This window comes from Carassius gibelio, chromosome A12 (assembly GCF_023724105.1).
Source record: "Carassius gibelio isolate Cgi1373 ecotype wild population from Czech Republic chromosome A12, carGib1.2-hapl.c, whole genome shotgun sequence".
Taxonomy (NCBI): Eukaryota; Metazoa; Chordata; class Actinopteri; order Cypriniformes; family Cyprinidae; genus Carassius; species Carassius gibelio.
The window spans coordinates 11,117,381-11,133,950 of NC_068382.1; the positions used below are offsets into that span (position 1 = coordinate 11,117,381).

General features: G+C 37.7%; 1 protein-coding gene across 3 annotated transcripts in view; it reads left to right on the top strand.

Annotated features, from left to right (window-relative positions):
• The window catches only part of znf281b (zinc finger protein 281b), a 15,689-nt gene extending 3,687 nt beyond the window's left edge, over positions 1–12,002 (top strand). For 2 of the 3 annotated variants that reach the window (XM_052612213.1, XM_052612215.1), the window contains exons 2-7: positions 3,238–3,650; positions 3,750–3,866; positions 5,878–6,001; positions 6,130–6,213; positions 6,304–6,422; positions 8,147–12,002. In XM_052612213.1, the coding sequence (XP_052468173.1) occupies positions 3,238–3,650; positions 3,750–3,866; positions 5,878–6,001; positions 6,130–6,213; positions 6,304–6,422; positions 8,147–9,853 (2,564 nt within the window). In that variant the 3' untranslated portion in view covers positions 9,854–12,002. The remainder of the gene's footprint in view (positions 1–3,237; positions 3,651–3,749; positions 3,867–5,877; positions 6,002–6,129; positions 6,214–6,303; positions 6,423–8,146) is intronic. The other variant, XM_052612214.1, reaches the window with a different exon arrangement.
• The last annotated feature ends 4,568 nt before the right edge of the window (positions 12,003–16,570 follow it).

Sequence of the window (16,570 nt, forward strand, 5' to 3'; positions counted from 1 at the left end):
TTTTCTATAAATTACTAATTATTTATTACTCATTAGTATAGGGCAGGGCTATTCAATTAGTTTCATTTGAGGGCCGGATCATCGTATTGAAAATTTGAAGGGGGCCAACCCAATCTCTTTATCTGGGTCTATAAAATAAAGAATTTAAATTAAACTTGTATTCAGCAGTAAAATGAAATAATACTACCAACAGCAACGTCTATGAAAGGTTAACATTTGTGTTGTCAGTCAAAAAAAAAAAAAAAAAAACGTACTAATCACACATTTTCTGTAATTAATTCTGACTAATTGATTACTAATATATATCCTCATTTCACACTGAACCTCCAAATGAATGCAGAAACAACATTGACTCATTATTAACAAACTTTTTAAATAATACTGCTGATGATGTCTATTAAACACATCTTCCTCTCAATTTGATACATTAATTATAGTCTTTCAACATTACAGAATAATTAAGTGTTATTGTTTTTTACATTTATCTAGGCTCAAAAGTTGATTCCTGAAGAGTGATTTCTCTTTTTCGTTTTCGTGATTTCCATCAATGACAGACTTCAAGAAGTTTCACTTTAAAAGCAGTGCTGTCTCTTTAAAATCTGACGTGCGTGAGGTATTTCTGACACACATCAGGTTTTCTCTCAGCTCTTTGATTATTTTGAACTTTATAACTCATTTAAGGCCGTATGTAAAAATAAAATAAAAATCATTCGCCAAAACTGTATTTTCACATAATTGTATGTGTTTTTGTTGTTTGAAGTGCTACTGGCATGCTTGTCTGAAGCGGCTAGACTGCATATATGTTCAGCCGAACACACAGACTTTCAAACTACTGTATTTTTCGGACTATAAGTCACACCTGAGTATAAGTCGCATCAGTCCAAAAATACGTCATGATGAGGAAAAAAAACATATAAGTCTCACTGGACTGTAAGTCGCATTTATTTAGAACCAAGAGAAAACATTACCGTCTACAGCCACGAGAGGGCACTCTATGCTGCTCAGTGGTAGTTTACAGGAGCACTGAGCAGTATAGAGCGCCCTATCGCGGCTGTAGACGGTAATGTTTTCACTTGGTTCATTTCTCCTTGTTCATATCAAATTAATTTTGATAAGTCGCACCTGACTATAAGTCGCAGGACCATCCAAACTATGAAAATGGTTATAGTCCGGAAAATACGGTATACTGCATTTGATAATCACCTTCGTCAAGTCCGCGTTAATTCTGCGTTATGACGTTATGTCTTTATGCTCGTTTTAAACCAGAGTTGTGGATATCTCATAACTTCCTCTCACAAGCTCTTGTCAACACTGTCATCTATTCATGTTGCGTTCTCCGGTAGATTGTTGCCAGGTTTTCACAAGAAAACCTGTCCAATGCTACTCAAAACAAGCCCAAAATTAGCCCAATCGCTTTTAGAGGCAAGGTAAAAATCTTTTTTTTTTTTTTTTTTTTTTTTTTTTTTTTTGGCGGGGTCCCCCTGCTTAAATTCACGTTCCAGGGGATAAATATCATGTTATTTGAGTCGCTTCAACCTACGGACATGAAAACAACCCTTGGCAACATTGTTAAAGTATCCCAATTCCACTGGAAAATCGTGGACTTGGCACTGTTGCGTCTCTTCCTTTTCTTTTCTGGCTGGCCCGGGCCAGTGTTGCCACCTTGTGGACAAACTACCTTAATTAATGAAAACACAATTCAAGCCAAATATGCGATCTGCTAGGCCTGGGTGAAAAATCGATTGAATGAATTAATTCAAATTTTTTGTTACAGGCGATTTAAAAAAATAAGTAAATCGAGTTTTTGTGTAATAGCGCATTTTTGGCTCCCCGGAGCTTCCGTAGCGTTAGTTTCACATGTCAGTATGGCAAGCGACAACAACAACATCATAGCACACATGAAACAGCCAGCGACAACAAGGCTACCGGTGAGAGTTGGAAGTTTGTTCCCAAGAAAGGAATAAAATCGTCTGTTGTTTGGAACTGGTATGGGTTTGCTGCGACAGACGTGGAGAAAGAGACCCCACGCTGCCTGAAGCCCATCGCAATCAAAAGCAGCAGACACCAGCCGAATATGAAAATGGGGGGTACATTTGTCTTGCTTTTGATTAGGGCTGCTCCGATCACGATCAGCCGATCGTTAATGCGCATCTCGTCAGTTTTCTAATCAGCGGTAAATTCCCTCAGGTGCCTGATTTCACACAGAGCAGCTGTTACTACAAGGAGCCATAACTGAGAAGCATCTTCTCAGCATCTGCGCATCTTCTCAGTTAACAAACGGCTCTGTGTAGTAACAGCTGCTCGATGTGAAATCACGCACCTGATGGAATTTAAACCGCTGATTAGAGAACCGGCTTTACTGACGAGATGCGCATTAATGATCGCAGCAGCCCTACTTTTGATTAAATAAAAGTAAAATTTGCTTTAAGTTGTCTGCTGTTTGTACTTATTGCTTTCTTTAAGTAGGGGGGAAAATCGAAAAAAAATCGGAAATCGAATAAAAAAAAATAAAATCGGAGATTTTAGGCCATATCGCCCAGCCCTACGATCTGCACATACTCTTCTCACAGGACGGATAAAAATGATTGGCGGGCCGCCAATTGAATAGCCCTGGTATAGGGCATTAATGTATAGCCTGACTACGTCAGACTTCCTACTTCCGCTCAATTTCATTTAGCTTCTGTACTCAGTCTGATACAGCGTCAGAGCTTTCTGTTTGCCACCGGTCTGAAAACAGCTGGGCCAATCAACGAGCAGAGGGCGGGCTGAGAGCCGTGACGTAGATGCTAAGCACCGAGTTTTAAATTGTAGGTTAGAGAAATCGAAAACCGAAACGACCGCGGAAATGGGAAACGAGACACGGGATGCAATTCGCTCTGTTATGGAGATCATTCAACTCTTTTTCAAACTGAAGCCAGAACAAGAAGAGTGTTTAACAACAGGTTTACAGTGGAAGTTCAATCATAGATTTGAGTTCGATGCATGATGTCTGTGCTTCGATGCGGCTGTACAGGCGTGTAACATGCGTCATAACTAAACGTATCTGATTGGCTTACGGGTAACCAATGATTTTAAACTTCAGACAAGCGCCCCCTAGCGAGAGAGAAAACACTTCTCTATTATGCCATTCCAGACTGTGTCTACGAAGCAAAGTGAAGTAGCAGAGTCTGTTATTACCAGGCTAATTAATGTACTAGATTAATTAATAATCCGTCCCATATTTTCATGTCTTTATAGCAAATTTCATCAATGAATTTTGGCCTGTTGAAGACCCAAGCATGAGTATTATCCAAGACAAGCTAGGCAATGAGTTTTTACGGAACGGAGGCATGGACCCCAACTTTCCCACCAGCATGATCATGTTCAGCCATTTACCTCCAGTGACCAGCTTCACGCGCCTGACTTCGCAAACCTCCATGTCGGATCTGCCCCAAGAAATGATCCTGAAGAAGGAGCGTGACTCTCCTGACCATGGTGGTGGGTTTATCCACAGTATGGGTATCAAACAGGAGAAGCTCAGTGAGTTGGATTACCGCCTCCCGATGTATGCAACCGGAACTGGATCAGCAGGAGGAAAAAGCACTGATATGCTGGACATCTCACTCAGCAACCACCAGAATATGCTTTTGCATGACCTAAGCCTCAGCAATGTAAGTCTAGATGATAACTTATTTATCGATACACTGTTATACATACTATACTGTACTGTTTTTGTGTTTATTTCTTGCCATATTTCTGTGCTTCATTAGCAGTTCTCTGGAAGACTGGGGAAAGACCCCAAAGAATCTGGGCCTAGAAGAGGGAGGAGAGCAAATGGAGAAGGAACAGATGGCAAATCCAGAAGGAAACAAGGAGATTCTGCAAAGGTATGTATACCCTTTCAACATGTCATTTAAAACTTTCATAGTTTGTAGGTTTTCTGAATTGTAAACATTGATGTAACTGTCACAAATAGATTGTGCACACTCTTTTTAGACTTTTTTTTTTTTTTGTATGTATGGCAATAGTGGAAATGTTATCTACTGACGTGTTCGATTATTAATTAACTTTTATTTCAATGAAAATGAGCACATAAATTACTCTCTCTCAAGTCATCCTAGTTGTATATTACTTTCTACTTTCAGAAAAATCCAGTCGGAGACTCAGAGTTATATTAAAAATCCTCTTTGATCTTTCAAGTTGTTTCATGGCACTCAGTGGGTGTTGCATGCATCATTCCAAAAGAAGTTACATAAAAAGCAAAAAAAAAAAAAAAGTGTGTTTCACTGCTCCGGGGGTTGAACAATGGCCTTCTGTAGTGAATTGATGCAACAATTATTTTTATTTTTTTATGGGTGGGTGCTTTTTACTTAACTTCTTTTGGACTGGTGCATGGAACACTCACTGCCATGAAACAGCTTGGAAGATCAAAGACCATTTCTAATATAAACTCCTGACTGGATTCGTCTGAAAGAAGAAAGTTAGATAATTTTTAGATAATTATGGATCATTATTTGAAGCATAAACCATAATATTTGAACTTCATTTGGACAAATGTAAAGATTTTCTCAATATTTAGATATTTTTTCACCCTCAGATTCCAGATTTTCAAATAGTTGAATCCAGATTTTCAAATATTTGTACCAAATATTGTCCTGTCCCAACAAACCATAATGTAAGCTTATTGTAAGTACTTATTCAGCTTTCAGATGATGTATAAATCTCAGTTTTGAAAAAAAAAAGAAAAAAAAAAGATACTTAATCTAAAGGATACTTAAAAAGGATCACATTTTTGACAAAACTGTTATTTGGATGCAGTTTTTTTTTGCATGTTATTGCCTCAACACCTAGCTATTGAACATACTGGATTATATAGATATGATTAAATTATTATTTAAAATATCAAGATGACAGGGTGGACCAGCACATGACAGGGTTGGCACATAAAGCAGAACACCCAAAGCATGGCAAAATATGGCAATGTAACTTTTTTTTTTTTTTAATTGTATTTCTTTGTCTCCCTCCATTTTTTTTCATTTTGAGCATGTTTTCCTCTCTCAGTGAGGTCATTAATACCAGTTTCTCCTTCCCTGTATCTCTCTTTCATCCATTACTTCCTTTCTTTCTTGAGGTATGCTTTTCATTCTGGGATTTGCATCCCAACGTTTCTTTGAGTTGCCGTGCAATTTCTGTTGTATTCAGGGGCATGTCCTGAGAAAGAGCAATGATTTTAAGTTTTTATAAATTACAAAATATTATCTACAGCAAATCTTTCTATGAATTACTATATAAAATTTCTATAAATTGCACTATTATTTACAAATGTTTGCTGTGTCCGCCTTGTCTTGTCTAAGTGGCTGGCAGGGTGGACATTTTGAGCTTCAATTGGCATATTTGTATGACTAGTTAAATGGTTAGTCTGGTTGTTGAACAGAATTTGGTATATTTAAACTTATACATTTTGAAAACAAAATACAAAAAAATTAACAAAATATTAATGAAGGAACAACAAATTATAATAATTTTATGATTTGACTATATTCTGCTCTCATTCAAATTTAATGAGCAGTGCATGGGACACCACAAAATAGCAAGCATCCTCTTATTCAAAACTAATTAAAACATTTTTTAGAAAATGTATCTAAAGAGCCAAGTAATGATTTTGTTATGAATATAAAAACTTTCACACCCTTGCATTGTTATTTTTATGTCTTTGTCATTTCATGTCTAAGTTATCATGGCAAATGAGTTAATTGTATACAGGACACCAAAAGGCATCCTACAGTGATCTTGATCCACCTACATCTAACATGACCTTTCAAATATACAGACAAAAAAAAAAAAATAAGTTAATACATGGAGGTGTTTAATGTCTTTTTGTCTGCTTGCTGTTTTTAGTCGCTCATGCTGGATGGTGATGCTGGGCCACTCTCTCCCAACTCTAAACCGCATATATGCGAGCACTGCAATGCAGCCTTCCGCAGTTCATATCATCTGCGTAGACATGTGCTTATTCACACAGGTGAGCAGCTTTTATTGTTAATTCCACAAAAGCAGAGATAATCAGACTCAAACAGGATTCATGGGATGGTGGCCAACAATAATGTGGTAAAATAGTTTTTTTTTTTTTTTTTTTTTACTATTAAACAGGTGAGAGGCCTTTCAGGTGCAGTCAGTGTAATATGAGCTTCATACAGAAGTATCTGCTGCAACGGCACGAGAAAATCCACAGTGGTGAGTCTGTTTACTTTTGTCTTATACTTGTCATAGGTAAATATTTAGATGGTGCTGAGACTCTTTTTTTTCTTTCTTTTTGCTTAACAGGGGAGAAACCATTCAGCTGTGACCAGTGCAACATGCGCTTTATTCAGAAGTACCACATGGAGAGACACAAAAGGACACACAGTGGAGAAAAGCCATATAAATGTGACACCTGTCTACAGGTGAATCCTCAGATAATTATCTAAGATGAAAGTAGTAGTAATAATAAAAATGTATTTTGATTGAAATATGAAATATTTGGGTCAGTGACCAATAAGTCCACAATATCACTTGCTATATAAAAATAGCTTTATAAGGAAACACAAAGTACAGTGAACGTTACAGGTATTTGTGCTACATACAAGTGTGTTTGATTACAATAATTACAACAACTACCAGTTTGCATTATTGACATATTTCAATATGACATATTTCACAGTTTCTGTGTATCTAAATTAACTGGAAGTGGATGACGCAAGCCTCATGACCTTGGACCTCACAAAATGTCAGAGGCAAATTCCTCTGCCTCAAAGCCTCTTTTAATTTATTTTAAATCTCACGTCAGGATCTTTTGCACTGATTTCTTTTTTTTATGTGACACAACGCGTTTACGTCACCCACAAAGCGGAAGGAGACACAAGCCCTGCATCTGAAATCGCATACTGCAAGGACTCAGCAGTGTTTTGATTTGAGGGCACAGGCAAATTTAAAGAGAACGTCGTGGCGTGTGTCCATTGCAAGATACCACAACTAGGGCCCTATGATTTCCGCGATGCAGAAAACGCAGATGGAATCATGGAATCCAGTCATAAAAATGGAATTTATATTTTAACGCGGAATGGCAAGGAATTTGCCACATTTTGAATTAATTAAAAATAGGTCATTGCACTTACATCAAATCATGATATGGACTAATATCTGTAAATATTAAGCCGGAAGTCTATTTAAATATGAATCCTGCATGTCCTGCGTGTTTCTGTGCAGAAGCGCGACTTCCTTTGTCACACACACTAAAGTGTGCATGCGGTCTCACTAAATGAGGACGTGAACACATGAACAACATCTCCAGAACTGCTCTGACAGTTACTTCATGAGCATTTGATCGTTTGATTTGAGTAAAACTAGCGTCACATCACATACACCAAGCTGTAAAGGTACGCCAACCCGTCAAAATAAAAATCCGGTTAAAGACTTATTGTTCAGCAGAATGCACATAGCCTACTACTAAAAAAATCTAACCTTATTATTATTATTATTATTATTATTGTTATTATTATTATTTTTAAGGTTTAATCACAAATTTCTTCCATGTTTTATTTTTTATAGTAAATCCCCTTTGTTTACCAAAAAGTTAAGTTTGCTTAATTTTCAATAATTAAAAGATTAATTACATTAATGTTTTATGTGTTTAATGTGCATCTCAGAAAATGCTTTATTTAAAACCCCAACCGAAGGGCACTTAAATGCACTTAATTCTTCTGTCAAATTTATTGTCATTGTTCACAGTACAAGTACAGACAGAGAAACAGTGGGTAGTAATTAAATGTTTATTTTTGATGTATGCATTGCATTCTATGCATTTAAAAAAAAAAAAATCTAAAAAAGGAAACTTAGTTGTTCATTTTAAGAGACCCAGGAGTCTTATTTTCTCTTGAATAATTAATATTGCACTTTAAGCAAAAACACATTTCATCCGATTACTCGATTAATCGATGTAATTTTTTGTAGATTACTAAAATATTAGTTAGCTACAGCCCTACTTTGATCTATATCAGAGTCACTGGCTGGAGGAGGAATGATCAACGAAATGAAGCATACATTTATTTTTTATTTATTTTTTTCTACAAATTTATGGATCTGGAAATAATTAGCATCACCTTACACATTTTTTTTTCTTGCCCCGTAGTATTTCTCACGAACGGATCGATTACTGAAGCACAAGAGAACTTGTGGAGAAGCCATAAAGAAAGGTCTGGACCCAGGGATGCTGGACCTTGTTGATGAGGACATGGGTCAAGGCAGCTACCTACTCACTCAGGGAAACACTAGCGCCCCATCACGCAAGAGGGGCAAGTCCAAAAGTAGCAATGATGGAGGAGAGCGACGAAGGAAGAAAGGAGCAGCTGCGGGAGGAGGAGATCAGATGGCACATGGACTCTGCCCACAAGAATATGCCTTGGACATACCCAGTGGATCGGGGGCATCTTCTTCAGGGGCTCTGGATAAATCAACCATGGACAACCAGCATGGACGTACATCAAAGCTTGTTTCAAAGAAAGGTGGCCGCAAGGGAAATGACAAGGGTGTCATTTCTATGGAGGAGGACAACCATGAGCAGAAGCTGCTTACACATAAGCCAGGCTCTATGGGCATGTCTGGAGCTGGAAATATGGATAATCTCGGTCTCCTTCAAACTTCCAGTGGACCCAAACAAGGAGGTACCAGCAGTAATTATGATGATGCCATGCAGTTTTTGAAAAAGAGACGATACCTCCATGCTGCTAACAGCGTAGCTGACTTCAGCGCTGTCCACCTTCCACAGCCAACAGTAATCCAGGGTGGCATAGGAGAACCTACACTGGCCTTGCTTGACACCTCGCCTTTGGTAAGCGTTGACAAGCATGACAAATCAGGTATCCCAGATGAAGTGCTGCAGAGCCTGCTGGACCACTACAGTCACAAATCTGATGGCTCTCACCACGATGTGACATTCGATCTGCAAGATTCGCACCACGTGGAATTGCAGCCTGCCTCTGCCACCTCTGAACTGGGTCAAGATGAGGGATCTCCTGGCTCTGGAGACAAGAATGGGGTGATGAATGAGTACTCTAAATTCTTGCTCCAAACCCTAGAGAGAACCAGCCATAGCAGCAACTTTATTTTGGGCCTATCCGGACCCTTCCCAAGTCTCTTGCCGTCTAGCAGCAGCCCTTCTAGTACACTCTTCCCAGACAAAAACATCTATACCACCTCATCACTGGAGTGTGGATTTGTTCAGACTGTTTCCTCCCCTCTTGCAACTTCTTCTTCGACATCTCTTAGCAAGTCCCATTTTGGAATGCTGGTAGGTTCTCCGTCGCCTTCCCATGCCTCACCATCCTCTCAACAGGCCTTTCATCTTACCAGTCTGGAGCCAGTCCCTCACCAGCAGCTTACCCCATCTCAAGAGCTCACCGAACAGCTGGAGAAACAGCACTCGCCACCATACCCCCTCTCAACTCAGGAGCTGACCAATGGTGGCCAGAAAGACCAGCAGTCCAAGAACAGTGGCTCTTCTACCAACAGCAGCAACAACAGGAACAGCACAGGCGGCGCCTCGTCAAACGGTTCTGTCTACCCTGACCTCACTGCCCTGGAGCCATCTAAGGATGTGGACATGCGTTCCACCTACCAGATAGAGAATTTTGCCCAAGCGTTCGGGTCTCAATTCAAGTCTGGTCGCCGAACCCCACTTGGTTACGGTGGCGACCCGCGAGTGGGAGTCGCAGAGGTCGACCACAGGATACAGCGGACTCCCATGTCTGAATTCTCAGGGTATACTAGTCTGTTAGCTGATGTCAATGAGCCAGCTAGCTCAGGATCCAAAACCCCCACAAGCCAAAGTTACAGGTAAAGGTTAAGGGAGCACACCTTACCCTGTTAAGTGGGATGAGGACTGTCTCTAATGCCTCCCTCTCCTCGCTGATTAAAACTTTTATACACTGCCATGAAATGTCAATAGAAGACGTAACCAGGGAAGGTCTTCAGGATCTCAAATGCAATTTTTCATATTCTTCTTTTCAATGTGTTTTAGTCATTTTATATTATTAGCATAGTGATGTAAGACTAGATTTAAATGAGATTTTGAGTGAAATTAGAGGTTAGCGAAGGACTTTTTCAGAAATATTGTATGTCTTAGCAATCATAGTCCAATTGTAAGGTTAAGTTAAAAATGAAAGATGATTTACAATAATAACAGATGTCAGGGAGTGGCCCAGTATTCAATGGCAAAAAAAATGTATTGTCTGTTACAATGATCTAAAGTATTACTCAGGAAAAAGCAGTAATTTTTTTTTTTTTTTAAATGAGGTGCACTAGCACCCTTTTTTACAGGTGTACTTTTCAAATGACAGTGAAGATTCTTGTTAAAAAAATTCCTTGAAGAAAGACAAAGCCAACTGGGAATCTGCATGTTCAGTGGTATTACATTGGAGACTATTTCCACTGGTTGTGCTTTTGTAAAGTTTAAGGTACTTCTAATATCAGTGTGAAAACACTTTCATCCATAAGGCCCTTGTTTAAAAAAAAAAACAAAAAAAAAAAACATAGTTGTCAAGTAGGCAGATAAAATCTTTCAAGTGTACGTAGATATTTATTTGTAGCTACATGGAACTACATAACTAGTGTCTCAGGGTGAGCAGTAATTCTTATTCCCTTCTTTAAACTTTACTTTTTGTCAGCTAACATCACTTTGATCTTTAAAGGAATCAAATAAGCACTTTTATAAACCACAGAAAGCAAGAGTTCCGATTCAGGACACACAAAACTAATATTTTTGAAGAAGAAAGCTGTGATTTTTAAAAGTGGGGGAGGGAACGCCAAATTTGCCATAAAAAAAGGGCATTTTTATGAATGTCCATTGGGGTTATAGGTGGTGTTTTGTTCCTTTTATTAAAAACACTGTTTATTGGACATGAATGCCACTTTTTTTATATATAGTTGTGGGCTTCTCTGAAGCGTTTTTGCTCTGAAGGTGTTCAGGTATCATGACTATTTGACTTGGGCTGAGCAGCAACAATTGGAGTTCTACCTCTTATTGTGAAGATTTGAATTTAATGCCTGACAAAATTGCAAGCTTCCCATTTAAATTATTGCAAGGAGAAGAACCCAGAGAATCGGAAGGACCTAAAACCTGTGTTTTTTTTTTTTTTTTTTTTGTTGTTGTTGAATGAGCAGTGAATTAGGGAAGTATTTCATGCTGAGCCGAGGTGTTTTCTTTCCAATGCATTTTTTGATGCCCTTTGAAAGATTGGTGGGCTTCTTTGTCTTCCTGTTTTTTAGCCCATGCAGCAAGATGTTTTTTTTCCCCTTCCCTTTTAAAGAAGCCTGTCCCAGGGAAATGCCATTGTTGTGATGGTGTCGAGAACAAAGTCTAAATGCTGCACTCCAAACTTGTTACATGCTTGTATAGAATAAAAAAAAAAAAAAAAAAAAAAAAAAAAAAAAAAAGGTTGCGTGAATAGTAGGATTGACCTTAATATACCTCATATCATTGTGAAAATGAGAAAACCAGGGACATGTTTCATGTATTAGAAATATTGTAGTATGTGTCAGCTTATTGTATAATCATTTAATGCCACCTGTGTTTACAGTTAAAGCTTATTGGTTGGAATACAAAGTTTTTTGTTTTTTCTTCTTTCTGCTAAGCGGTCATGCCAAGCAGTGTTTCCTTGTAGAGTAATTCTTAGACTTTCATGATTTTTCTCATATCTCCCTTGTTTTTGTCCTTGCCATATGTTATGATATGATTTCTAGAGAGACTTTGTTTACAATAATGTACAAAAACACTAAAAATGTTTTTGTTTTCATTTATTTTCTGATGCATGATATGAAGTTTTATTTTTTTATTTTGTTATGGCTTTCATCTGATAACTATTGCACCAAATGTTTGTAGCATATATTGTCTCGATTTCAGTCTAGTTTTGTCACAGAGCTGTACTTGTCAGGTGACTTGATAAATGATTAGGTAAGCCAATAAAAATAAACTTTTGTTATAAAACAAACTCTATTCTAAGATTTGTTCAGATAAGGTTAATGGGGTAACTTGAGGCCATTTAATACAGAAGGAAATTAGAATTTTTGCTTTTTCTTTTTTTCATGCTCTTTTTACTCAACTCTCAGTAGTGAAGTTTCTGCGGTTGTGATGTGTACAAGAAAAAGAAAAAAAACAACAACAGTGTGATTCCCTTGGATTATGTATAATAATATGTTTTGAATAGATTTATTGATAGGTTTGTCACAGAAAGAGAAGAGATGTAGGTGTGTAAAGGAAAATGGGATTTAAAAAGAACATTCAAACCATTAATGTTACTTTTTCAACCAATTATGGCCAAATTAAATGACATCTCAAAGGTATAAAATGAGGATAATAATAAGCTGATGACAAATTAGAAAGAATTGTTGCAGCAATTATAAGAGTACTTAAAAATAATAATAATAAGCAGATGGTTTGAATTAGATGTAAGTATGCCTAACATTTAAATTTACAATTTAGTGCCATTTACCAAACTAGTGTTTTACAACTTTTAAGAGTTTATACTTTAAAGGGGACATATGATGCTATTTTAAAAATCATTATTTTGTGTATTTGGTGTAACAGGATATGTTGACATGCTGCAAAGTTTCAGAAACACAATATTTTACATATATTGCACATTATTGTAGTTCATCTATGCCCCGCCTCTCTCAAACTGTTGTTTTCTACAAAGCCCCTCCCTCCAACAAGCACACTCTGCTCTGATTGGCCAGCTGACCCAGTGCATTGTGATTGGCTGAACACCACAAGCACTTGTCGAAAATGTAAAGAACCTTTTCCAAAATCAGGAGCTTCAGCTTTCAACATAAATATAAAGAAAGGAAAATAATGTCCTTAGTTTTACCATCTGTTCAAGCCCGAAAGGGGAACAGAACAGAGTCGTGTGACAGACCCATATTTTATTTTATTTTTAGTATTTACCAATTTTTTTGAAATAACCTTTGCACAGCCAGCCTCGTAGGCTACTCTCCTAGTTTCAGAAAACTGTCGTCCATAAAATTTGTTGCACAAATTCAAACATTTGGGTTATTCTGTTCTGTTATAAATAAATCTTAACCAATGCTTCCTCGTTGCATCTACTTTCAGAAGGCCAAATAAAGTGCTTTTGCTTTTGCACAGAAACAAAAAGCATCTCCCTGACATGGCTGCATCAATATTACTGCGGTTCCTGAAACCACACCTTTCTTTAAATGAACATTTGGGTTGCATAACAAAATATTTTCACATTGTGACGTAGATGTGGGGTGAGTTTGAATGAGGCATTTTAGCCCCGTCTGAATCTGATTTCTCTTTTAGATAGAATAAATCCTTTTGTGGGCGACTTTGAGCTTTGTAACTCTGCAGATCCTATACATGCACAAAGAGCTAATTTTAGCTATAGTAATTTCAATAGTAATTTTAATGTATAATAGTAAATTTAATAGTAATTTTAACTAATAAGAACTGTGATTCTGTTATACTGTGGAAGCTTCTGTCACAAAAACAAATTCCTTGTATGTTTAAACATGCCTGGCAATAAAAGCTCATTCTATTCTATTCTATTCTACAGCTACCTTCAAACTAAAGAAAATGAAAAATGTATATTGCTTCATTTAAAGATAAATAGGGCCGGCATTGTTAAAAAAAAATTGATACTGGTACTGTGATTTCAATACCTGTTCCTGAACATTACTTTATTCAATACCAATTTTATGAAATCCATTTTAAGAAAATCCTTACACATTACCTTAAAAAAAAAAAAAAGAAACGGTTAGATTTTTTTTTTGACTCAAAGAATCATCTCCTGTGCCACTGCACAAATGAACAAAATGTAGCCAACGCAATAAATCAGTGCAAATAGTTTTAATAAAGTTCAAATCATTTTCAGTGCAAAATAAACAGTTTTAAATCACTATACTGTTTCATGCTTAAGATCTTTAAATCACTCAGCAATTCTTCAAACACAAGAGCATGTCTGCATTTTCAAGAGACAGGCAAGCCCTCAATTCACTGATGATGTCCCCAGGACTAATGTCCCTAATGGGCTACGTTTACACTAGTGCCTTTTCATTTCAAAACGCATAGCTGAGACCCTGTCCACACGTACGTGGTTATTTAAAAAAAACACAGCTTTTGCTATGCGGGTTTGCCATTCATCCACACTCAAACGCCGCGCCAGCTTGCTGAAACTGAACAATTTTCTGAACTGAACAAAAAACTCCTGCAGGGTGAAGATTTTCATAAACTCTTGTCGCAGTGTTATCGTATAGACAGCGATATGGGCAGGTTTGGCTTTTACAGTGGAACACAGTGTGTGTTTGCATTTCATGTGGACGGAGATAAAAAATTAAAAAAATTAAAAACAGAAGAAGGAAAAACTCTGTTTATAAAATACTGTGAAGACATAGCCTAGACTGAATCATTTCTATTCACTTTCATATACGTGATCTAAATGAGCATTTGCAACTTCCGGAGGAGCAGCGTTGGAGATCCCTGTTCTACACTCAGATTTCATTTTTAGGTTTGTATTTTTGTATGGTAATATTGATCCAGTATCAACAAAAGATATTGATAGGAGCATGTCTTGGCAAAATCATGGCGACCAAATGCTAAGCAGGTGTGATTAGCTTGATATAAAAGGCTACAAATCAGTGCCGGCCCGAGCCTCTTGGGGGCCCTAAGCAGAATTTGATGGGGGCCCCCCTCCCACTACGCGGAGTCACCTGTGCTTGAGGATTATTGACACATATGTCACGCTATAATGTTACATTTAAATTAATACAGTGAGGTTATGTATTAATACAAAATAAATAATAAAAAATCGATACTTAAATTAAACACTTTACTCTTAAACTTGTGAATACAACTGTCACAAAACATGAAATAAATAATTAGCAAATGTGCAATCTTTTAAATAAAACCAAAATAGACAAACATTAATATAATCAAAAATAGAATGATACAAAACTAGATAGTTAAATAATGAAAGCAAACATAAGAACAGCAAGGGTTCAACAATGACAACAATGACCTCAAAATCGTTCCTTCCTAGCTTTTCTGGAGGCAAAGTCTCTGATGACATCATTGTATGGTATTGCTTGGCCAACTTTGTTATTAATACTAATAACTGCAAGTCCACTTAGTCTTTCCTGGGCCATTAATGATCTCAAGTATGTTTTAATCAATTGGAGTTTGGAAAAGCTCCTCTCTGCTGAGGCAGCTGTCACGGGCAGAGTGCAGGCTATCCTGAGAGCTACCCAAAGATTTGGGTAAAGCTCACACATCTCATTTTGTGAGAGGTATGTGAGAAGCTCAAGGGCAGTCATCATAGTTCGGGGAAGTTCAGGAAGACTCTGAATCTCTACAGCCAGTGCGCTACCATCAGTATCAGCCTACTCTCCACAAGAGAGTTTTTCCCCAAGAAGCTCACATTGTTCCCTCCGGATCTTTTGATCTAGCTCCCTAAAATTGAGCAGCACTTCAAAGTTTTCTTTAACCTCACTTAGAGACTTAAATCTATCCTCCAATGACTGAATGCTACAGTCCACTATAGCATTAAAAAAGGACACTTCTAGCCTCTTCATAGCATCCACTAAAGGCTCATCTGCAGCCTCATAGGCAAAGTGCCTTTTTGTATCAATCGCTTTTCATTCAGCACTGCTTCTGTGTTCATCTGCTCACAAATTTCTTTTGCAGATGTCTGTGCATCACAGAATCCTGTTTTTCGGTAGTTGATGAGTTCGCCTTTGTTATTTTGTACAAGGTTAACAGCTACATCAAACTGCATGTTGGTTGACTGTAGAAGCTTGCTAGTGATGTTAATTTTAGACAAAATGTCATACCAGACAACACAACAAATCTGAAATCTAAATGAACCTATTTCTTTTGCAAGGCAGTTGGTTTCAACAGCCACTACAGGGTCAGTCGCTTTATTTCTAAAATCTAGCAGGGCTTCTGACTGCTAGCGCAAAGCTTCAGTGCTTTTTATCCGGCTTTCCCAGCGCGTCTCACTCCAGGACTTGAGGGTGAGGTCAACAAACTTCCGTTAGATGGCCCACCTTTGAGTGGACCCAGCGAACAAATTCTCCATAGAAGCATCCATTGATGCTTTAGCTGCATCTGAGACTGTCAGATTTAGGGTATGAGAACTGCAAGACACATAAAAAGCTCTTGGATTTTTAACCAATAGCTTAGCCTGCACACCTTTGTTTTTTCATATTAGCCCTATTGTCATAGGACTGCCCCCGACAATCCTGAAAAGGCATGTTCAATTCCTCAAGCCTGTTAAGACTTAAGACTGGACAAACCCAGCCCAGTGGATTCTGGAGCTACATTTGCAATATTTGCAATATTTGCAGTCCTTGATTTCTGCCACCATTACCTCAATTATTTTGTCACTGACACACTCTATCAGCTCATTCTGGATAGTCTTACCTAAGTACTTGTTGTGCTGTATTCCACTATCAATTCGTCTGATGTGGTCTTTTAACACCGGGTTAAATTTTGCAATCAGTTCCACCTCTTTAAGGAAGTTCCTATTGTTGGCCTGATGCAAAG